General features: G+C 39.9%; 2 protein-coding genes across 3 annotated transcripts in view; both read left to right on the top strand.

The window, feature by feature from the left end:
* HSPA4 (heat shock protein family A (Hsp70) member 4) overlaps positions 1-882 on the top strand; it is a 35162-nt gene extending 34280 nt beyond the window's left edge. Inside the window, exons 18-19 of the mRNA XM_024213093.3 lie at positions 155-316; positions 625-882. Coding sequence (XP_024068861.1) covers positions 155-316; positions 625-831 — 369 coding nt within the window. The 3' untranslated portion in view covers positions 832-882. The remainder of the gene's footprint in view (positions 1-154; positions 317-624) is intronic.
* A 4287-nt stretch (positions 883-5169) lies between these two features.
* On the top strand, positions 5170-23301 carry RNF14 (ring finger protein 14). 2 transcript variants are annotated; one of them, XM_026659460.1, is made up of 9 exons: positions 5170-5319; positions 8237-8447; positions 9024-9186; positions 10636-10787; positions 14675-15202; positions 15744-15972; positions 17389-17561; positions 19024-19154; positions 20937-23301. In XM_026659460.1, exons 3-9 carry the CDS (start codon positions 9033-9035, stop codon positions 20992-20994), a joined length of 1425 nt encoding a protein of 474 aa, XP_026515245.1. In that variant the 5' UTR covers positions 5170-5319; positions 8237-8447; positions 9024-9032; the 3' UTR covers positions 20995-23301. The 2 variants fall into 2 exon arrangements, with proteins under 2 accessions (XP_026515245.1, XP_024068865.1); XM_024213097.2 differs by lacking the exons at positions 5170-5319; positions 8237-8447; positions 9024-9186; positions 10636-10787 and adding an exon at positions 12763-12881.
* The last annotated feature ends 625 nt before the right edge of the window (positions 23302-23926 follow it).

The raw sequence follows: 23926 nt of genomic DNA, 5'->3' as shown, positions 1-23926 counted from the left end.
CAAATTCCAGCTGATAATCCATTCTGAAATTGGAGGATAAGATTTGATGGAGAAGCAAAACAAATACGTTGCCTAGATGTTTAAAATAGTAGTGTCCTTACTGTGCAAATGAAATGTAATGTAAAATGTGCTGTGTAATTTTTTCATACTTTAGGATGAACAGTATGACCATTTAGATGCAGCAGATATGGTAAAAGTGGAGAAGAGTGTAAGTGAAGCTATGGAATGGATGAACAATAAGCTTAATCTTCAGAACAAGAGAAGTCTTACTTTGGACCCCGTTATAAAGACTAAGGACATCCAAGCTAAAACTAAAGTAAGATCTTGTTTGACTTTGCAGAGAAATATGAAACCAGTTTCATTTTGCATAAGTGGTATCAGTTATTGTTACCAGTTATTGTTATAGTTACCAGTATTTCTTTATGCTCAGAGAGGCTCTGAGGAGGAGGGAAGGTGGGAAATAAGAGTACTATTTTCAACAAAACCTTCCAAAACTATGTAGTGGCACTTCTGCCTTCAGCTGGGAACACTCAACTAGTGTTGTCGTAAGCTGCTTTAGGCGATGACTGTAGGTATAAGCCTTAATGTGTGCTCTAACTTAAATTCTCTCAACTCTTATTTTAGGAATTGACAGGTATCTGCAATCCTATAGTCACAAAACCAAAACCCAAGGCAGAAATCCCTAAAGAGGAGCAAAATCCAGCTGAACAGAATGGACCAGTAGAAGGCCAGGGAGATGCCAACATAGGGTCCCAGCCTGCTGAACAGGGCACTAATACAACTGCTCCAACAGCTACAGAAAAGAAACTCCCAGAAATGGACATTGACTGAATGTCAGCACTTGTTTATATTACAAACTACAATAAAGCTTTAAATTGTCAACTTCGTATGTTCTGAATATAAATTGGAGCAAGTGAATACTACAACTTTATCACAGCAATGTTTGGAGAGGATTGGTCAATGTATTGAGAGTCAGAATACTTAAGTAGCTAACTACTACTCAGTCAAGTATATTGTATCTCTTGCCATAATGAGTGTATTTAGAAGTCCCTAGTAATTCTTAATAGATTTACTGAAACAGCCATCAACTGATCCTGTTTTTTTATTATGTTCATGCAGAGTCTTGTTTTAAAGAAGTAAGATGGCAGAACTTGAAACTTCTAACTTACCACTAAGTTTCTATTGTAGTTTTCAGCAACTATGTTGTAAGTGTCCATTAATATTTCAGACTACATGGAGATGGCAGTGAGGTTTTTAGCTCTTTTCCAGAGCACAGAGGAACATAAGCTAAATGAAATACCATTTGAATCTAGTTCTTATTTCTCATTAACAGACACAATACGGACATGTTCCAGTGTGTGTGAATTCCACTAATTTCATGTTTGCACTTGTGCAGTTGATAGGTATGGAGCCATGGGTGAGGTGACCTATATACCTGTGGTATTATGTTCCTAAGAACTGAGCTCTAAGATCCTTCCTCAGCTGGCGTCCATTCTCCATTATGGATAGAGTATTAATACAGCGTATAAAATCAAATTCATATATCTGATATGCAGAGTAGCAATTGTATACATCTATATTTCAGACTATCTGAACCTGCTATTAGATATGCAAGTGTGTATGTTCATGGTAACCCCCCCGCCTCCCAGCCATCTAAATATTGTACAAAACTTTTGTCCCTAGTTAAATTAGCCGCTTGTAGAGAGGTTGAGGGTTTATACTCCTGGCTGCTTGCACTGATGGATGATTTTGATTAGTTGCTAACCATTGAAAGAGAGATACTTGCTTCCATGACACCTGCATTTGAAATGCTTGGTTTAATTATCTTCCAGCAAGAGAAAAATTCGGCTTTTTTTCCATGAGCTCCTCTACCCATGACTTTGCTTCTAGTATTGATAATTGTCATATAAACCTGAAAACGTTAATTTGTATGTGTTTTAAATCAAAAGTTGAAACCTCCACACATATTACAAGAAATAAATGCACTGGATTGTACTGGATTACTTTTTTAAATTGTCAGTTATAGTCAAGGCAACAGTTGCAACTTGGGTTGGGGATGAATTGATAAGTGACAGCAGCCTCAATTTTATTTGCCACAGTGATGTTTTTGAAGGAACAAGAAGTTGCAGTGTGTACAATCTGCTCCATTTGCTCTTTTCAGACAAATGCAAGAATTGAATGGTGTTCCTTTAATAAAAAAAATCAATTAGAACATTGCGTGCTTCTACACTGGCTCACTTAAATCCATTTTATGGGGCTTCAGAAATAGTATACATCTTAATATCTTAAGGTAAAGGATTGTGACTAATGAACTTGCTGTTAAATGATACTACCACATGTGCAATATTTCCTGTAGAGTGGCTATTAAGAATTACCTTGGGGCTTATCCTGTTGACAGTATTTACAACACCCATTTCAAGTTCTGGAAACACTTTTTTTAAGTGTTGTACACTCAAAATTAGAATGCTTGTGAAACAGTACAAGTACTGCTCCAAATGCACTGGCTGAAGGCAAATCTTAGAACTGCATTAGCACTCATCAGTTCAGCTTGAATCACTTCAGTGCTAGCTCTATTAATATTAGTTCCATTAATACTCCCACTACACTCCTGTAATATTTCCACTCATCTTTCAGTGACAGTACTGGAAACCAGCAGTATCACACATCTCTCCTCCTTCCATCCTCCAGTTCCACCAATTTTAAATTTTTTTAAGAACTGCAAACAGTTATCTCTAAGACACAAGATCACAGGCTGTTGTATCCTTGCTTTGCATTGTTCATATTTTTCATATTACATATTGCGCCTTGCTTCAAAGTTGTTAGCAGCATATGTCATGTTGCTGTTATCTGGCACTGTCATGGGATGTTGCTTCCCAGGTGCTGGAGTCAACTTCATTGGAATTGAGGTTTGACTTCAGGGTGTCTATATTGTTGATGCTGGCCAGCAGGAGAATAGGTGCCTTGATTTATCTGACCATAAAATATGGCCTTGGTTATTCTTGAGTCTGCTGTACAAATGAGATGCCCAGACCAATGTAGCTTAACTTTTATGAGCATGTTTTGAATGCCAGACAGCCAACAACTAAGAATTTCATTATTGGGAATCTTATTGCACCATTTGATCTTGCAAACAGACCTAAGACTGAGCTTGTTTACATAAAATATGAATCATATTTTGGCAGCCCTCTACATACAAAACTGTTTTAAAACATTAATTTTAAAGTAATAGGAAAATGAGTTTTGTGCTGTACCTAAAATTGTGAGGTAGGTGACTCAAGCTGTGTATACATGATGAACCAGTTCATGATAGCCAGAATGGTAAATCACTTCAGAAGTAAAGTCATAAGGTTTTAGCTGTATTATAACAATGAAATTGTGCAGTCCTTTAGCAAAGAACTGGCCTATACTAATTAGTTAAATTGGATCAGAACCACAACATGATCAAACATGGCATGTCTTGTGCAAAGGCTGGCTATTTCTGTAAACTTTTTCAGGCTATAGTTGGCTTGCCTCCTCCAGAGAGTTCTGAGTTCCTTCCATCTTCTGTAGATGTGTGGGGGTTAGGGTTGTCTTATTTTTGGGAACATGCTCTAAGTTTTTGAAAAGGCAGCATAATTTGACTCAAAATTTGAAGTAAATTGTAAATGCTAGCTGTGGCTGAAATCTGGGACTTCTGAAAAGCATTTGTATACTCTGAAGAGGAAAACCAACCTACAAAATCATGTTCGTTTGATTTCCCCACACCCGTCAGTGGAGCTAGCAAAGGCAACAGGCAATGTCACCCATAAGATTAGTATTTTAACCAATACAAAAAGTATTTTCATAGTGTAGGCAGAGGCCAGAATTAGCACCTTTATTATGTTAAATATGTAAATCATGAGTAAATTAGGTCCTTGCCCTGAAGAGCTTATGTCTAATGGCAAGATTACATAAGGAACTGCATTGGGAGAACCAGGATTACAAGGAAAACAGCACTGCTCAAGTTATGAGTAAACCTAGATGTACAGCAGTTTCAGTATTAGCAGTAGATTCAAAGTTAGCAAATAAATAGCCTTTACTTGCAATCACCATCCCTTTCTGCTATATCAAATTTACACAAAAATGAAATGCTTCAACTACTAACTTGTATTCCATCAGTGTTTGTTTTGAAGTCAGTGGGACTACATGTCTAAATCACCTTCACCTTGAAAATTCTGCACTGAAGGGCCTAAATATGGTCTCTGAGAGTTTGGGCCTGTGTGTTAATAGGTTAAAATTACTGATTTTTTTTTTAAAGTAACAACATTAAAACACAGTTGCTTACAGTGAGAGAATTTAAAGCAGAGTTTTTTGTTTCAGGCTATTAGAGACAAAAGCTGGGTGAGGGCTAACAAAAGATATTACCAACTCCCTTGAGTGAGCGAAACAAGCGTTTGAGTTTACACAATCTCTGGTGGGATTCCTTTTTTACCTTTGGTAATTTTGCAAAATGAAGAGATCCTACCATTAGAGGCGTTTATAATTCAGTTCATTATCTGTTTTAATTTAATGTTGCACTAGCATTTTCGATTAGTTTTACAATGACCCCAAAGGCCTGTTCTGAGGGCGGCTGGCCTGTGACCTGCTGCTCTAAGGGGGGGGAATCTGCTGTACCCCTCCCCCATGGGCACCACTTGAGAAGTGGGTCCCAAACAGCGGCCTGGGGGGAGGCGGCTGAGGCGCTCCGAGGGGAGCCTGTTTAAACGCATGTCCCACGGCCGCGGGGCTCGCTCCGAGAATCACAGACTGGGCTCTATGCAACACCGTTTAGACTGAAGTCACGTCTACGGCTGCAGACGGGCTCTTGCTGCGCGGAGCGGCTTCTGTTCGGAGACGTTCTTGCTCCCCGGGCCCGCTTAATCCCGAGTGCTCCGTAGGTACGTGTGCAGCAGGGCCCAGGCGCTGCCAGGCCGGGGCAACACCCAGGTAAGGCCCGCGCTGCCTAGCCGATCACCTAGCAACCTCCAGCGCGGGAGCGCCTTTCTGCCCCTGCTCTCGTGGCGTCACACCGGCGGCTTCCCCCAGCCCTTGGGTCACCGGCGGCCGCGTCCCGCTCCGCAGGGCCCGCCTCCCTCCTCTAGGGGGCGCTGGCTCCGAGCCACGCTGCTGAGCGCTCAGCCCGGGCCGCCGCTCTTTGGCCCGGCTGCGCGGTGAGGGGCGGGCAGGGTGGAGGCCGCCCGCGGCCCAGCTGAGAGCCGGGGACAGGGAGTCCCGCGGAGTAGGCCCGGCCGCTTTCTGCGCCTCGGTTGGGGTCCAGGGGCCGGCGCTGGGAGCGGAGCGTGCGGGCCGAGGAGCGCAGAGGTGGGAGCGAGCGAGAGGCCGGGATATGGGGGCGCTGTGACGGCAGGGCGGGACTGAGGAGGTTGGGGGCGATGTGGTGCGGCCTGGAGCAAGGGCTGGGGGGCAGCGGTGAGGGGAAAGGGGGGGTTGGGGCAAGGGTGGGAAGTGGTGTGGGGCTGGCTAAGGGAAGGGTGGAGGGACTGGCCGGCGGGGAGAGGGGCTGGACGGGGGGGACGGTGGAGAGAGGGGCTGACTGGGGGGTGGCGGAGAGGGGCTGGCCGGGCGGGACGGTAGGGAGAGGGGCTGGCCGGGCGGGACGGTGGGGAACGGGGGGGGGGGCTGGCTGGGGGGGGGGGGGACGGGGGGGAACGGGGCGGGGAGAGGGGCTGGCTGGGAAAAGGGTTGGGAAACTGTCTAAGAATCAAGGGCTTGACTCTTCTATCCTAAGTCCCATTGGGGTTACCTGTTAGGGGCGCACTTCCCAGACCAAAAGTCTCCTTTCAAGTACTCTCTGTTCCTTCTCGTTATCTCACAACCCTTTCACCTGTGCATGTGAGAGTCGTCTTTACCCTGGGTGATGCGTGTTCTATGTCTGACACTGCTCTGGAGTTTGTGGGCTCTGTGGCGTTAACTCGACCTGTCTACGCTAGAGTTAACGGCTCCAGCAAGAGCGGTCACACTGGGAGTTGGAAATACTACTTGAGCTGTACAGTGTGATTGCATGAGCAGCTGAGAGGTTGCTCAAGTTGAGCTGTATCCCCTGACGGGCCAGCCAACTTGAGTTAAAAGTGTCACTGCACTTGAGTTAAGGTCTTTGTGCGTGGACAGGTGTTGTGTTGGGGCAACACTTGAGTTATAACAACTGCAACAAAGACAAGCACTAAGGGCATGGCTATACTTGCAGATGTAGAGCGCTGTGAGTTAAACCTGCCTTGGTAGAGCGCGGTAGGGAAAGCGCTGCAGTCTGTCCACACTGACAGCTTCAAGCACACTGGCGTGGCCACATTTGCGGCACTTGCAGCGACATTGGGAGTGGTGCATTATGTGCAGCCATCCCAGCATGCAAGTGACTGCAACATGCTTTTCAAATGTGGGGGGTGGAGTGGAGTGTGACCGGGAGTGTGTTGTGTGTATGTGGGGTTTTTGGGGTGCTGAGAGTGTGTGAGCATGCTGTCTTGTAAGTTCAGCCCCCCCACACACACACACTCAAAGCAAACAGTAAATGTTTGCTTTTTCTCAGAGCTGATAAGCAGCCGGCTTCTCCGAAAAGGAGCTTTGAAAGGGCATTTCTGCATTCTTGCAGCCAATTTCACAACAATGACAAGAGTGGCCACTTGACTTTAGAATGGGATGTTTCCGGAGGCTGATCACAGCGCAGTAATGCAACACCTCGTTCACACTGGCGCCGCGGCGCTCTGGTGGCACAGCAAACGTTATTCCACTCGCCAAGGTGGAGTACCAGCAGCGCTGTAGCTGTGGAGTCAGAGCGCTCTATGTGCCTTGCCAGTGTGAACAGAGAGTGAGCTAGGGCGCCCGGGGCTGCTTTATTGTGCTGTAACTCGCAAGTGTAGCCAAGGCCTAAGTGTTGCAGGAGCTGGAGGCCATGTTTGCTTTACAGCGGCACAGCTACAGTGCTGCTGCTGCGCCACATCAGTGTAGACGCTTCCTACAATTGAAGGGATTTTTTTGTTGGTGTAGTTAATTTCCCACTCAGAGGTTATAGCTAGGTCAACAGAAGAATTCTTCAGTTAACATAGCCGTAGTCCTCAGAACATGTAACTTCTTGCAGCACAGCACTGTAGCTAGGTTGATCTAATTTTTATGTGTAAACCAGGCCTGAGATTATATCTACACTGCAACCAAGGTGTAATTTTCGGCTTGTGTAAAATAGCAGCAGAGACATGTCAGTGTGGGCTAGTAGTGCAAGTATATAGCCAGGAGACCACAGTGGGCTTCAACAGCCCAGACCACTACGTCTTTGCTGCTTTCTTAAGTAAAATAGTTAGATTAAAGCTAGCCTGGATACGTCTACACAAGATGTAAATTATACCTCTGGTTGCAATGTAGGCATAGCATGAGACCAGAAAGACACACTCAGTCTTTTACAGCTGAACTTCACTAATTTGTACTGATGATTGAAAGCCCCTTTGCAAATTAATAAGTAAACAAGTCGTGAAATCAAGGGCATTGTATCACAAAATGTACTTTAATCATCCCTTTTGAGAGTTGTAGCTTAAACTATGTATTATTTGTTTTGTTTGGAAGCATGGTGAGACCATGCAGGTCCTTCGGAGAATTGTCATTCTGTTGCATTAGCTGAGTGAGAGTTAGCAGAATTCTTTATATGCTAGGCACAGTGGTATGTTAAAGGAAAGGAGTGATTTCAGATTTACATAATTAAAACTCTGAGTTTCCTAGTGTGTAAGGGTTTGAATTGGACTTGTATCTCTCCTTTGTTGTTGTTTTTTTTTTTGTTTGTTTTTTAAATGCACCTTTCTTGGTTATATTTACAAAAATAGAAGTGTATAAGTATGGACTTTTTTCAAAAGTATTATTTACTCATTTGAATCTCATGGCTAACTTCAAATGGTTTGAAACAGATCTCCTCCGACCCATCACTATTTACCAGTGAGCAGTTTTTCTGAGCTGTAATAAGGTAAGCTCCCAATCCTGCAATTGGATCCACTAGCATGGAACCCCATTGACTTCAGTAGGACTGTGCTCAGCCCAGGGGTCTGCACTAATAGATCCAATTGCAGGATCAGGGCTAACATACATCATTGAGATGTGTACTATGGAAACTTTAAAAACAAACAAACAAAAAACCTCTAGGTCATTGAGTGTGCATGCCAAGGCTCACTTGAGTGAAACAGTTGATGATAGCAGCTCATAATGGAAATGCTGAGAGGATTTTAATCCCTCTAATTTTTTGTTATAGGCAGCAGACAAATACTGAGCTTCATCACCATGCCTGCCCTGGCAACAGAACCTACAGTCTTCTTGATTTCCCACAGAAAAAGCTTGTGACTCCCAGTTCCTTCTGAAGAATGAGCAGTGTCTGTGCCCTGGCCTTACTAACGTGGCTGTGCAGGGTCACTAACAGTACCTGCAACTCTAGTTGCTACTGTTTTGCAATTGTAACTGAAAAGGTAATGAAATTGCAAAGATTTTTTAAAAAGAGCTCCTTTAAATTGTTTACTGAAATGGTATAGAAATGCACCAACATGTCTGTTTGAGGTCCGTGTGTTCTTGCTTGTCATTTGAAATAATTGTAATCAAAAATATATTTTTAGATGTACCTGGTAGGTGATAGTCAGTGTACTGAAAGAGAGCTACACTTCCTTTCCCACTCCTGTCTTTATCCCTTCTTTGGTCTGTGGTTTCCATCTCAAGCATTAACAAAGTGCCATCTTGATACTATTAGCACTCCATTGCATATTTCATTCTACAGTGTTCTTCAGCCTCTGACTTTCTAAGGGTTGGTCTCTCATTATCAAAGTTTTGAAGAGAGCCATTTTTTTATAACTTTAAAATTGCCAACAAATGATAGAACATGTGCAGGATCTTTAACCTGAAGAAAGAGTAATTATGTTTGGTAGTGTTTTCATGTTTTATTGTTTCTTCTAAATTTGATTCCAATAACATTAAATATATACATTAACAGACCGTTTGACTTTTCTGTTTAGTCCTAACTGATTTTTTGGTTGGTTTTCTTAATTCTGCAGAAAAGTTAAATGTCTTCAGAAGATAAGGAAGCTCAGGAGGATGAGCTGCTGGCTCTAGCTAGTATTTATGATGAAGATGAATTTAAGAGGGCAGACTCTGCCCAAGGAGGAGAAACAAGAATTTGTCTGGAGTTGCCCCAAAACTTCAAAATATTTGTGAGTGGTGAGTCCAGATGTTTTGCATTATCTTGAAATTAGGTTTTATTAAAATAGTCTATATTTTCCTACACATGTTCCAAAGGTGGTTACCCAAACATTCTTCATTTTCTCTTCTTAGAACTTTGAGGTCATGAACAATTTATCACAAATTACACCTGGGATGGGTATCACTCATACCTATAACTTCACAATGTTATTCTTGCTTTAAGTATTTGCATATCATTCTTAAAGATCAAAACTAAAGAGGGTGGACTTTTACATTTCAAATATAGTAGCTTCCTAGAATGGAATTTTTAATGGTTTGTTCAAATTACTTGCTAAGGAGAATTCATCTGTAGAGTTTCAAAATACTTTTTTTTTCTAAAATATTTTAAATTAATGTTGGAATATTTTTGTGTGAATTGAGCATTCATTAGACCATCGGGGACCCTTGGAGCAAACTACGTCTTTAAGTGTTGTTTTCATGTCCATCTGGTGTGCTTTTGCATTTCTGTAGTGCCTTTCATCTGAGACTGTGTTTTGAAATATTAGTTAAAGAACACTGTCAATTTAAAAATGATACTTCTCTTTGGGGGGAAAAATTGCATACTGTTACAGGTAACACCGAGCATTACTATAACTGTCAGTTTCAAGAAAATATTATTTTGTATTTGTTCAGGTGATTTAATTTGTTTATTTGACATCATTGTGCATGTGTAGCTGGCTTCCTTGGTTCCCATATGCAATCATTCCGTTTCCCTTATTTGTATGGGTCAAACTCAGCAACACAGGTAACAAATAACAAACCCACACTTTTAAACATTTGGCAGAGGAACTTGAAATTACCTTTAACTCCGTTTTTAATTTGACTATTTTTCAAGTTAATTGTGTCCTTTTAAGCTTCCCAATCTGTGAAGTGGTTATTAACTCCATCAGAGGTGCCTCTGGTTCAGTTTACCTATTAACTGTTGTTTGCCCAAGATGGTACATTGAAACAGTGACAGATCCACAATACTGTGCTCTGTCCACTAGACACTCCCTTCTCTGGAAAGACCTCTGAAATATGAATTTGCTTTTTCTCTAAGGAAAACTGTCAATGATAAATTATCAGAATTAGAGAGGCTTGTTCCTTTTCTTGTTCTTAGAACAACAAAGTATATTTACCCTTATTATTGAGGATTTGCCTTTCCAGACTATCTGGTTTGTGATTTATCTGACAGATCATAGTACTAGCAAAGTCAATATTCACTGATTCAGCCTCCAGCACACAACTGTTTATGAAATGTTATAGCACTAAAAAGGCACATTGTTTACTTAAATTTTTAGTTTAACTGGTTTACTCAGACCTATCAAATGAAAAGAGGTTTCTTGGAAACTTTATCTTACAGTTAAACTTCATTAGGCTGCAACACCTATAATCATAGTTCTATTGATCTTTCTCTCAACTTGTATCAATCAATTGTCTTTGGTTCAGGAAGTCCCACAGAGTGTCTCCAGAACAATGGATTTGAATACACAATTTGCTTTCTGCCTCCACTTGTATTGAATTTTGAACTCCCACCAGATTACCCATCAGCCTCTTCGCCTGTGTTCACACTCAGCAGCAAGTGGCTCTCCCAGACCCAGGTTTGGTTTAAAATCTTTTTGACACTACTTGTACCTTTCAGGAACATAAACAAAATTCTTTATAATTAATACTCTAATAGTTGTAAATGCAGCAGGTGAAGGAATAGTTGGATAGAACTTTGCTTTTAACATCCAGGTTCAGTTGGAGGAAACAATTAGCATCATGAAGTGTAATACATACTTCTAATGAATTGTATAAGAAGTAGTTTTTATTGGTGCCCTTTGCCAACAGTCTTTTTCTCTTCATGCTGCAAGATTCTTAAGGATAAAGGATGGGATTTTCAAAAGTATCTTAATTACTTAGGTGCACAAGTCTCATAGAAAATGAATAGAATTTAGGCTGCTAAATTCTATTTGGGTAAAATTTAGGGTAAAATTTTTAAAAGCATTTAAGTGACTTAGGAGCCTAAGTCCCATTGACTGTCAATGAAACATAGGCTCTTAAGTGCTGAAGTCATTTTTGAAAATGTGACTGTTCCTAAGTCACTTATGGCCAGAATTTTAAAGGTACTAAAGATGCAGAGAGATGCGTAGTGGTATTTTTAGAAGTGCCTAGGTGATTAACTCCCATTGATTTCAATGGGTATTAGGCACCTAACTTGCTTTAGGCGCTTTTGTAAATCTTACTGGGTGCTTATCTGCGTCTATTGGCAGCTATTTGGAAATCTGGCCTTTAGGCACTTTTGAAAATCCCAATCATAGCGATTCGATGTCCTGTTTCATCTCTGCTTATATCCTGTGCATTATAGAGTAGGTACATGTGAATATGTATATACTGTGCTGTGCAAATACAGCCTATATCTGAAAATCTTTTGTATTGTGTGTCTTGAGACTCAGGTGCCTTCCACCATTTAAGAAGGGCAGGTATTAATGTATAATCATTCTTCTTGAAATACTTTTTTTTTTTTTTTTTTTTACTATTTAAGTGTAAGATACTGTAAAATATTTTCTTGAAGAACAAAAATTTTTAGTGAAAGAACACATAAGTGTATGTATTTTTAAAATCTCTGGAGAGAGACATAGCTCTGTCAATAGCAGCTAAAGATCTTGAGATCCAAAGGCTGATAAAGGCAATACTAGATTAAAGAGATGCTATTAGGATTGATAGCCCCAGAATTTAACCTGCCTTTTCTGATGTTAGTAAACATGTGATGCTATTAACCCAGCATTTGTGAGCAATCAAAAAATAACAATCCAGGATGCATGTGTGGATAGAGCGCAGTATTCACTGAGGACACTTCAATTTCAAACTTGCAAGAAAGAGAGTAATTGGATTATAAACATAATGTAACTTTAAAGCATTTTAAATTTGCTTATTCAAAAACACATTATCAGAACTAACGGTGTATGAGATGTATACATTTTTTTAAAAAATTACACAATCCAAAAACCTGCGTTAGGTAGTGAGATTACACAGGACAACAACCCATATCATTTCATAGGTGGAAGGATGCATCCATTATGTTTGGGTACAGTGGGTATAACACATCTGGATACTTCCAATTGAACTCTTTATTATTGCATTAGCTATTTCTAATGTTACTGTGTATTTGCAAAATAGCTGGTATTCCTTGAATAAAAATTGTCTAACATGCAGCTATATCTGTTACATTCTTTGCTGTGCAGCAGTGAGTTTATATGAAAGAAGCATGTCATCTAGATTTTTCCCCATAAATGAACTAAAATTTCAGTTGCATAGGCCTTTATTTCTTGTATGCTATTATTGTATTACAGTAGCATCTACAGGCCAGCTCCATTGTGGTAGTCAGTGTACAAATAATTCCACTGAATATTGTGATCAAAACATTGTGCCTGATCATACAGCTAATAGACTGAGCACCTAGAGTTCATTGCTGAGCAGTGGAGAATTTAGTAAGAGCAACACAAACCTTGGTATGTGGAGGGGTGTCCCTTGTTTGTAAATTATACTTTGAGTTATTAAAGTTAACATTTATTTTCCTTCTATAGCCTGCTGTATAAGAGATCAGGGAGGAAGATAGAGAATCAGTTTCTTTCCATAGATTAGACTTTTTCAGAGAAAACATCATCCAATTAACATGTCCAGTTTTTAGTCTTTGGGAAACGTGCACTCAGGTGAGGTGATCACATTTGAGTTAACTTGACTTTTACTGAAACAGCAATAATCATTGTCTGAATTAATATGCAGTAATTGTAGCATGAGCTGTTTTAATGCACGAGCAGTGATTGGTTAGTATAATTTGGAAGAGACAAACTAAAGGTTATGAATGGGAACGTGCTAATTGGCCAAGAATTCAGACTGTCTTCAAAGTGCACTGCTGCTAGTGAACTAACACTCACAACAAATAAAGCTAGTTGCAAGATAAGCAGAATACTCATATCCTAACTATGTTTAAATTACTAAGGTAATTATATAAAACTGGAATACTAAAAGTTCACTGCAAGTCAGGCAGAAGTAGAAGAGGGGGAAGTCTCTGGTACAAAGCAGATGTCTATTCCAGTACACAACATTAGAATGTGTTCAGTGTTTGATAATGAAAGCCCAAAAGGCAAATGCTGTATGAATTAGTGCAGGCATGTAATATCTATTGTATATACAGATTTTAATGTTTTAAATAACACCATTAAAGTACATCAGATGATAAAACACTTAAAGCATTATACTTAAAACCAGAGGTGAGTAGTTGGCTGAATCTTGAATTGACTTCCAAATGTGCTACTTTTAGTCCAGTCAGAATAACGAGGCTGACTTCTTTCATTAAACTCAGAACTTCAAAGTTGAGATTGTAAATATGCATCATAGTTACTTTGTTTTTGTTGTTCACTAAAAATAACTTCCTCCTGTAACCCAAAATATCTAGATCAGTATGTAGGTCTGGCAGTAATTAGAGTGTTCTTACCTATTCACTTGAAAGGAAATGAGTTCTGATTATGCTACAGGTGGCTTTTAATTTATAAGTTTAAATGTGACTGCAAAGCTGGTGGGAAATTAGGTGTCCATTTTTTCTGCCTTATGATTTATGAAGAAGGCAAGATATTATTCAAAATTAGTTTTTCCTGTATGTGTTTTACTTTTGAAATTGAGGCCTTGTCCTACCCCATCTTTCCTGGAAGATTCTGTGGACCAATGGAAAATTTGGATATCAGATTATCAAGCAAGTGAAAACTGATTTAAGAAGGGGAGTGATTTTAACTGACTGTTTAAAACTTCTGTTCTGTGTACGTATTTAGTTCAGACATGCAGGGAGCAATTGGAAGGAAAAGTATATTTAAGATTGAGCACCCTGACACCTAAGGACTCAAAAAAACAAACAGAAATCCTGCCCAATGTATAGTTGAGTCCTCAATTAAAAATAGGGAAGACAAGACCTGACATTTTGATATTTCTGAGGGAAAATCCAGCAGGAGAGAGACTTGAAAACAAACTATTCAGGCTTTCTTTAAACATAAAAAGGCCGGGCACCAGACATATTTTAAAAATATTTTAGCTAGGTCACCTTGAAGCAAATGTTATTTAATCTGTACAGTAAAGCATATAGAACTGTTATCTAAGTTACTTATCACATCATATGATTTTTATTTCTAAATCTACATTTCTTAACAATTACTTGCAATACTTTCTAATATTTTGTAATGCAGTTGAGTTTTTCTGTATAGCGTAAGGTGTAGACTGAGGATTTATGCTTTGGAGGTTAGCAAGTGATCAGGTGAGGATGTAAAGTGATGCTCTCGTATTATTTCCCAGTGAGTACAAACAACAAAGACCTTGTTAAACTAAATTAGTTCATGGCCTAAATTTGAAATCTGAAGCTACCATATTAGAGGGAAATTGTTCTAAGCTGAGTCAGGAGTTGCTGGAAGATGGAGCTATTCTTTTTGGATTCTAAGCTCAAACTTTTCTTTTCTAGCTTACTGCACTTTGCAAGCACTTAGACAACTTGTGGGAAGAGAACCGAGGCTGTGTGGTCTTGTTTGCCTGGATGCAGTTTCTTAAGGAAGAAACACTAGCTTACCTGAACATCACCTCCCCTTATGAACTAAAAATGTGCCATCAAGAAAATGGGCAGAGCAGGACATCTCTGTTTCCTCTGAACTCTGAGCTGGATGGTTGTGGCGCAGCAGGTGCTGCAACAGCACAAGAAGAAATCCTTGATGAAAGAGCTGTACAGGATGTGGAGTCTCTGTCAAGTCTGATAAGGGAAATCTTGGATTTTGATCAGGCTCAGCAGAAAAAATGCTTTAACAGTAAGATGTTCTTGTGCAGCATCTGCTTTTCTGAGAAGCTGGGTAGTGAATGTATGTACTTCATGGAGTGCAGGCATATATACTGCAAATCCTGTTTAAAGGACTACTTCGAAATTCAGATCAGGGATGGTCAGGTCCACTGCCTCAGCTGTCCAGAACCAAAGTGTTCTTCTGTTGCTACTCCTGGCCAGGTAATAGCAGAAGTATATAATCAATGCATGCACACCTCTAGCTTACTAATAAAGCTGAATTGTATATAATTGATTTTTGCTCAAACCATAGTTAGTAATTAAAGCACAGAGTTTTTTCATGCTACCCAGAGGCCACTTACATACTCCTGAGTTAAAATTTTTTGCCCACTATTAGTTTCAGATGTCTTGGACACTGATTTGAATTAATATGATCCCACTTACTGTGCTAATTGTTTTCACTATGGGACTCTAAACTGTCAGTGCCAAGGATTTGAATTGCTAGTGAATCTGTTCTTCAGAATATTTAAGATGACCATTCAAAGAAGCTGCAGATTTAATTAGAGTATCATCAATAGTTTGTATACTTTCTGTCTGATTATTGCAGTAATCTCCTGATCAGAATGAGAGTCATGTTTAAAATGTGCTAAAGCAAATTCAAACTAGTTGTTGGTACTCGTGTCCTAAAAAAGTTTTTTCTACCAGAGCTAATAGATTGTACATCTGAATCCAGCAAATATAATGTTGTTTGATCTTTGTTTAGGTTAAGGAACTGGTTGGAGAGGAGTTGTTTGCACGTTATGACCGCCTACTTCTGCAGTCCAGCTTGGACTTGATGGCAGACGTGGTATATTGTCCTCGTCCATGCTGTCAGACTCCAGTGATGCAAGAGCCAGGTTGCACCATGGGCATATGTTCCAGTTGCAACTATGCCTTCTGTACCCTCTGTAAAATGACTTATCATGGAGTCTCTCCATGTAAAGTCACTGCAGGTGAGTTGCACTGTTTTGAAAATGGAACACAAAGTGAATTGCAGCTTTCATTGTAGAATAGAGTGACATTAAGTAGATACTCAGAAACATTTCTACTTCTGTATCTGCTATAGTAAGGGGTAAGTGAGTTGACACCTCCGTCTGTGTGGTGGGACTCTCTGTGTAATGAGGATGAGAGGTTAAATGTAGTTGACGAGCTGGCCTCTGCCCTGAAGAGTTTACAGTTGAATGTCTAGACATGCTGCAACAAGTTAGATGAACAAATGACACAGTTAAGAAGGACAATGGTTATGGCACTGTAGTTGCTCACTATACCCATTTGTATATCTTGAGGTTTTTAAAAACAAAATGGTCATTGATAACTTAGAGGGAAATATGATACACAGGGTACATTCCGGTTTCCCACAGTGGCTGGTAGCAGACGCTTGAGGGTAGGTGCAAGAAACCCTAAAGTGGACATTTATGGAATAACATGTCCACAGGAAGTTTCTTCCAGCCTTTGAGGAGTTTACCCATATGCCATGAAGCATGAGGGTTTATATTCCAGACATTTTAAAATCCATACTAATGTAACTCAAGATATTAGCTATATAAATGTCCATTCCTTTTTTTTAATCTTGTTGAGCATTTGGCCTTGATGTCTTGTGATAGAGTTCCACTAAATGTATGGTGTTAGCAAAAAATATTTCCTTGCATCAATTTTTAATATGCTACCTATTTCAATTTTGACAGTCCTTATTACAAGAGAGGGTAAATACAAGTGTCTAATCTACCTTCTTTCTACTGTTCATTCTGTATACCTTTATCGTGTACACTCTTATGTCTCCCCTCTGAACTAAACAATCCTAATCTTTTCAGTCTCATGTCATATGATTTTTTCCCCCCATGCCTGTAATTGTTTTGGTCACAAACCTTTTATTTCCACTTTAAGTTTTTTGAGGTAGGGTGACTAGAACACAGCATTCCCAGCGAAGGTGATTCATATGATGGAATTGCAATATTTTCAATATAAACTTTCATTCTGTTCCTCATGGATCCTACCATTTTGTTGCTTTTTTAACTGCAGCTGCATATTGAGCAGATATTTATGAAATAGTACAAGGAACATCTTGTTTGAGAATCTCAAACATAACATGTTTTTTAAAAAAGTATAAAGTACTTGTCCCTGGTGTGTTCTGTTTTGTTGGTCCTGGAGTTTCCACAGCTGAGAGGTGGTAGATTATACTAGTATCAGCAGCTGGGTAGAACTTCCGGGTGGCTGTTGCTGCCTCATTCTCCTATCAGAGTTATTGGAATCCTCTTGACCCTTGCAATCTTTGGAATCTCCTGAATTATGTTTACAATGAGTGTGACTTCCATATGCAGTGCGGTATGTAAGGCTAATGTGTTTTTCTGTGTCTTTATTTCACTCCTTAGAAAAGCTAATGGATTTGCGTAATGAGTACCAAGAAGCAGATGAGGCCACTAAAATATTTTTGGAGCAGCGCTATGGCAAAAGAGTGATTCAGAAAGCCCTCGAGGAGATGGAAAGTAAAGAGTGGCTAGAAAAGAACTCAAAGGCCTGCCCTTGTTGTGGCACTCCTATAGAGGTGAGTGTATTGGGCCAAACTTGGAGAATCACATTTGTTCTTAATTGTTACTGTCCTATGTTGCTAATGTGATTCACTATGCGGACCAGTGCCAGGGAATTAGGACTTTCATTTGTAGGGTCCATATGATTCCATTTGTGCCTCATCCCTGCTGCTGTGTATTACATTTAATAAAAAGTAGGTATTTTCAGTTTTTAAAGGTATTCATCAGTAGTTCCCCAGGTGCTGGGTAATTGCCAGCAAACAGTTCAGGAAAAAGTGAGGTTTCCAGTGTGTTTAGTAATGCAGCCAAATAAAGCTTCTGTGACACACAAGCTACTGGTTCACAAACAGGGAAAGACATTCACCAATATTGTAGACTTACACTTGTAATAGAGCTTGTCCTCACTTCTGCAGCCAGCAGAAGCAGTTGGCATTACAGTAAGAAGAAACTCCTCCTGTGGGTACACATCTCCTGAAACCAGACTGAAGTGAGGACATGCAACAGACCTCACAAGGATACTAGATTTTATGGTCCATTTTCTGTTTTGGTTGAATCAGGCTCCCTGTACCACAAGGCAGGTAGTGTTCCGCAGACACCAGGGAGATTCTCTTGCTACCAAATATTCTGTAAACTAGGCAAAAGTGTACTGAGCTGGGAGACAAAAGACCATAATTTCAAACCTCACCTCTACTGATTGCTGTTAAAATCTGAAATGAATGGAAATACTATTATTGACCATGGCCTTGTATCCCAACCCTAGAAGGCAGTCAAGTATTCATCTCCCATTGTGCAAATAAATGAACAGATTATCCAAAGTCACTTCAAGGAGAATTGGGAAGAAAACAGAGGTCTGTAATATAGCAGAATCAAGTTTTAGCCACTATGCAACACTGCCTTTCAGGCTAAATATGCCAAAACTAGGTATTTTGATTATCCTATCTAACCAGTACGTGCCAGTCCCTTTCCAGAGTCAGAGATAGAACCCAGAAATCCTGATGTAGTAGTATACTGCTGTCTAACAAATAGCTATGTAACTGTCTGGCATAATTGTCTTAGGTAACTTAGGTCCCCCCTTTAGTGGCTAGTCCAAGTGGAGGATAATTACTCCTATAATTCAAGTAGGCAGAGATCTGAGCTGGGGATCTGAAGATCCAGCGCTCAGGCCCAGCTGGTGACCTTATTGTTGAATGAAATAACTGGTGATGAAAAGTTATTTCTTTTGAATAAAATTGTTCGTTTATTCAGACAGTGGGTAAACAGCCTATAAAAAATCTTTTATAGTTAACATTTTTGTAGTCTGTCAAAGATGGTGTGACATGTAGTAAAATACTGTACGGATGTTCCATTTCTGAAAATACACATTTCTATCGTTTGTCGCATACTGATTGCTGATGTTGCACAAAGGCAGGTTTGAAGGCTTAGAAGTGACATGAGATATGGTTGATTCTTACTGCTATTCCCTGTTTGTTCCCCCACCAGAAACTAGATGGTTGTAACAAGATGACATGCACTGGCTGCAGGCAGTACTTCTGCTGGCTTTGTATGGGTTCTCTGTCTAGGGTGAACCCATATAGGCACTTCAATGATGCATCCTCCCCATGCTTTAACCGGTACGTATTCACGATATATGCCCTCAAACACAATACAAGCACCATATGTATAGCATTTTTCTTGCAAGCCCCTCCTCTCCCATTATTTTTTCACTTAATTATATAGCTAGTTACAAAGTTAAAATACAAATGTAGGCAAAAGAATAAAATGTTTTCAGATATGATTTGAAATATGGTATGCCTTTGAGGGATTTTTTCCCCCTGTTGTTGGAACAGTTCATTTTCATGTATAGGTGCTCAGATATCACAGTGGTGAGTCTGGTATAAATATGTAGGAAGGCAGCTCCAAAGGAATTGCAGAACTGGAGGCTAACGCCATCAGCATTGGGATTGTGAGGAAGAATAGAGGAGATCATTGCTACTTGGGTAGATGGTAGGGGAAGTGGATGAGAGGTATAATAGCATGAAAGCTTGGTTCACTGACTTGCATTGTGTGTCTTGGAATGTTTTGCTAATCAAGCAGGATCGAAGAATTCTTTACAATTATATTCCATTCTAGATCTTTCTGTGCATGTATAATGTACCCCTCACTGTGGTATGTAGGTGTCATATCAAATGAATACTAAGACCACATTTTTCATCCCTCCATTGCTTATTCTGCTTTCTTAAATGGATGTGTTCCGTAATATTTATCTCCATAGGAAATGTTGCTGGTCATTGTGCAGCCATTTTTGAAGTAAATGCTGTGCAAAGAGGAGTGTCATGCATTATGCTGTAAAGGCAACAAGACATGGACTCTTCCTAACCTCTGGGGGTAGGAACTTCCCAGCAACAGGGCGTTGGCTGTAGCTCTGGGCTTCATCAGCCTCAACAAAACCTTTGATCATAGCAGGTTTTAGCAAAGGAAACCAATGTCTTATTGTAGCCAGGCTTCCAACCATTGAGGGCTTTAAAGATTAGCACTAGGACGTTGAGTCTCTTATATTAGACATTGTATTGATGCTTCCATGGGAGGGAATAGGAGTCAGGACTTCTTCTGAGTTCTATTCCTTGTCCTCGAATAAATGGAAGTCAGTAGCAAAAGTCCGCTACTTTCTGTGCCTCAATTTGCCTGCTTGTAAAATGGGGAAAGGATCTATGTTCAGAGAATTGTTCATGACTGGACTTTCTGGCCTATGCTGATTGGCTGTTTGCTCCAACCCTCCCTCTTCCTCCCCCACACTCTTCTCCTCTCCTCTCTTCAGTTTCACTCCACAACTACCCTTCTCTCCTTCCCTGCCCCACCCCTCTTACCCACCTTCCCTTCAAAGTTCTGTCTCCCTTCTCTTTTCTTTCCATTTAGCTTATTCCCTCCTAATTTAAACCCACACCCCCAAAAATAGATTAATCATTGAACTAATTTGATGTGTTTGCTGCATCACATTTTTCACTCTGCTTGTGTGTTACACCCCGTTCTCCGATCCTTGTCTACTTAGATTGTAAACTCTTCAGGACAAGGTACTCTCTACTACTGTTTGGACAGTGCCTAGCACAATGGGGCTCTCTTCCAGTTTGGTCTTAGGCACTACCATAATAAAAATGATTAATAATAATACTCTCTGGGATCTTTAGAGGCTTAATTATCCATATCATTTATTTTTATTACCATAGTGCCTAGGAGCCCTAGTCATGGACCAGGACACCATTGTGCTAGGCACTGTTGTTTGAGTCAACTTTGGGCTGTTGCAATGCATGCATTTCAATGAAATGACAAAAATAAAGAAGCTGCAAAGTTCAAATCATAGTTTCAAATTCAAGTTGCTGTTCAGTGATTCCTAATACAGATTCTTGCCTGTCTCACAGGTTGTTTCAAGCTATGAATGTTGATGGTGACTTCTGGGATGCTGAAGATGAAGACTAGTTATGTTCTGTATCACCTAAAGCTGAAGAAACCAGAAATGAATCTTTTCTGCTTATGTCAAGTTTGTTTGCTTTCATATGATGAGTGGTAACACTTCACACTGCAGGCTGCTCACACAACCATTTGGATGGTATTGCCACAAACAGAAGAGACCATTTCCCTCCTCTTCTAATGGTTTAGGTCCCTCATGTACATGTCCAGTACTAAATAGAGGGAACAAACTGTCATCCGAAGGCTTAAAAAATAGTTGAGAAAACTCTAAATACCATAATGTGCCCCTTTTTCTGAAACACGTCCTAGAAATTTCTGTTTGGGAATTTCTCCAGGAAGTTTGGCCTTGCAAGGATCTCTGGATTCCATCCTGCATACTTTGCAGTAATCTTTCCTATCGCTGAGGTGGGCTAGATGTGCTCTCCCTGGAGCCCTTTGGTAAGCTTCTTGTGTCCATTGCAGGAAGACTCATTAAACATAGCATAAGAATTTCTCCCCTCTCTCAGAGACTGAGCCAGTTGCTTTCATAGCATTTCCTGACCTGGATCCAAACAGATTTTTCTGTGGTGGCTCACTGCTCTAACCCTGACACACTTCACTGGGGTGGTAGAGGTTTATAAATTGCAGAATTTTTGCCCCCCATTCCTTCTCCTCCTGTCCTTCCACCACCACAGAGTAGATCTAATGCCTGGGTCCTGTGTAGACAATTACTGACAAACATTTCCTGTTTTCATAACTCTCACTTTTTTTGATTCAGTTTCAGTAATTAATTTCCATGTTGCTATCATATCTTAACAGGGAAGGAATTTATATGGTCTGGTGATTATTTTCATAATGATGGATATTAAAACAGTCTGTGTGCCCAATCTGTAAAATTCTGTGCAGTGTTTCTTGACTCAGATATTAATGAGGTGCTTAAATTAAAAAAAAAAAAAAAGCGACCTGAGACACCGAACTGAAATTTTACAGGTACACAGTCAATTGTGACTTGAATCCCCTAACTGCATATTTTTCCTTCCCAATTTCTAGTTATTAAAATTTGTGAAATTAAGTCCTTTGGCCAAAGACCTCTAGATAAATGGCCGGGACTAATGTGCGGCCTTTCATCTGAACTAGCTCACTCATTCACGCTGTCGTCATACTTCAAAATAAGTTATTGGAAAAACAAATCTCCCTCCCTGTAGTTTTACAAACAGTCTCAAATATGAGAACAGTGCTTGGATTACATTTTTAGAAATACTTTTCATCTATAAGATGGGCTAGAAAACAGCTGCTTTGACTTTTTAATGAGAAATATACCTTGTTCAAAATAAGACAGCAGGGCCTGAATGGCTCAGGAGCTAGGTAATGATACAGAAAGTCAAGGTCAACTCTTGATATGCTGCTTTGGTTGTTAGTAAATAAATCTTTACTCAGATGTCTGTTTAGCTGAATTGAGTAAATAGTTTTAGGCCATTTCTGGAAGGGACAAAGATTCCTGTTACACAACTCACTATCATGCATGGTAGCCTGAGAGAGATCAAAGATAGAATATGCATGGAGACAGATTCCCCTTGCCTGGAATTGGTCCACCTTAATCTTGGTTGAGGCGGGTAGGGGAAGCTTGACTACTCCTGTGTGTGGATTGTTTAATTTGCATTCCAGCACCTTTCACATGCACTAACTTCACCTTTTTAAAAGTAAACTCAATTGTCTTCACAGTTGTGTCCATTATGGGATGTATATCAGCGCATAGAAAGTCACTCTATGGAATATATTATTATTCTGCTTCTGGGCAGCAACTGTGATGATCACTTCAGCTGGTAAATTAGCTTAGCTGTTTGTAGTAATCATGTATATTAAAATGGTAGTGTCTACCCCTGGTGCATACCATGCAAAGTGTTTGCTAGCTCTGTATTCTTTTGCTCTAACTGTTTAAATACAATGATCAAGAATTCAAACCCTAAAGTTAATTCAGGTGGAGGTTTCCTATTTAAGCACTGTTTCTGGAATGTGCTTGTTTACAATTCAGAATGTTTTTTTAAAAACTCATCCTGTGGCATATCAAGTATTTGCAGGGAAGGATTATGCATATAGACTGGATAAAGTGTCTGCCTCCTAATCTCTCTCAATCTAACTTTTAGTTTGCAAAGCATTATTTGCAGAAATAGCTATGAGATGTTATGCAGTAAAGAGGCTGGTAAGTTTTTATCCTTTAAAATAATGTTTTAATGGTTCAAACGAGCCTTGTTCCCTCAGTTTTGTAAAAAGGATGTAAATCTATATTACCACGATGAATGTAAGATGGAGATGAATAAATGTTAATTTAAAAATGTCGATTATTTGCTCTTTTTAACTGTAGAACATGCATCTAGGCTCAGTGCTTTTGCTGCTGATTTCACATCCTTGACATTAACTTTCCATTTCCTTCTGTGGACAATTTGTGATGCTCAATACTGTAGTATTTGGTACAGCCTGACAAGCAGACAGCTAAAAGCCAAGTTTTGGCCTTAGGTATGCCTGTAAAGATTGACAAGTTATGGAAGCTGGAATAGTTCTAGCTACTTAACAGTATCTTACTCATAGCTGTTAGAGGGCCCAAGTTATGGTTCAAGCAAAATACTTAATTTTTCTGCAGCAGCTCTGTAAACTTTTCTAGCAGGAGCATATCTATTTACTGTGTATGGCCTGCTTTAAAAATGGGCCTCCAGTTTTTCTGGTGCAATTTCACACAAATTTAGGATGAAGGCAGAATTCTTGCAACAATGGAAGCTAGCTTGAAGGAGGTGGCTCTGGAATTGAGTAAACATGTTTTCCTGCCTATTTTTACAAGTTGCTTTTTAAATCCAGAGGTGGTAATAGACAAAATGTATAGAAAGCCAAGATTTGCATCACTTTTTAGGTTCCGCTATATAGTGAGCAATGTATTCTGGTTGTTTTGTCTCCGTTTAAAAAAAAGTTA

Source organism: Terrapene carolina, unplaced genomic scaffold, assembly GCF_002925995.2.
Source record: "Terrapene carolina triunguis isolate 2854851 unplaced genomic scaffold, T_m_triunguis-2.0 Scaffold629, whole genome shotgun sequence".
NCBI classification, from domain to species: Eukaryota; Metazoa; Chordata; order Testudines; family Emydidae; genus Terrapene; species Terrapene triunguis.
The sequence above is the reverse complement of the archived record's forward strand: the minus strand, read 5'-3'. Positions and strand labels throughout refer to the sequence as shown.

Bases quoted from the DNA above. Each gene is read 5' to 3' on its own strand.
- RNF14 (XM_026659460.1), top strand. From the start codon at position 9,033: ATGTCTTCAGAAGATAAGGAAGCTCAGGAGGATGAGCTGCTGGCTCTA. The intron at 10,788-14,674 runs GTTTGGTTTAAA...TTTCTTTTCTAG, and splicing joins AGTGGCTCTCCCAGACCCAG to CTTACTGCACTTTGCAAGCA. The intron at 15,203-15,743 runs GTAATAGCAGAA...ATCTTTGTTTAG, and splicing joins CTGTTGCTACTCCTGGCCAG to GTTAAGGAACTGGTTGGAGA.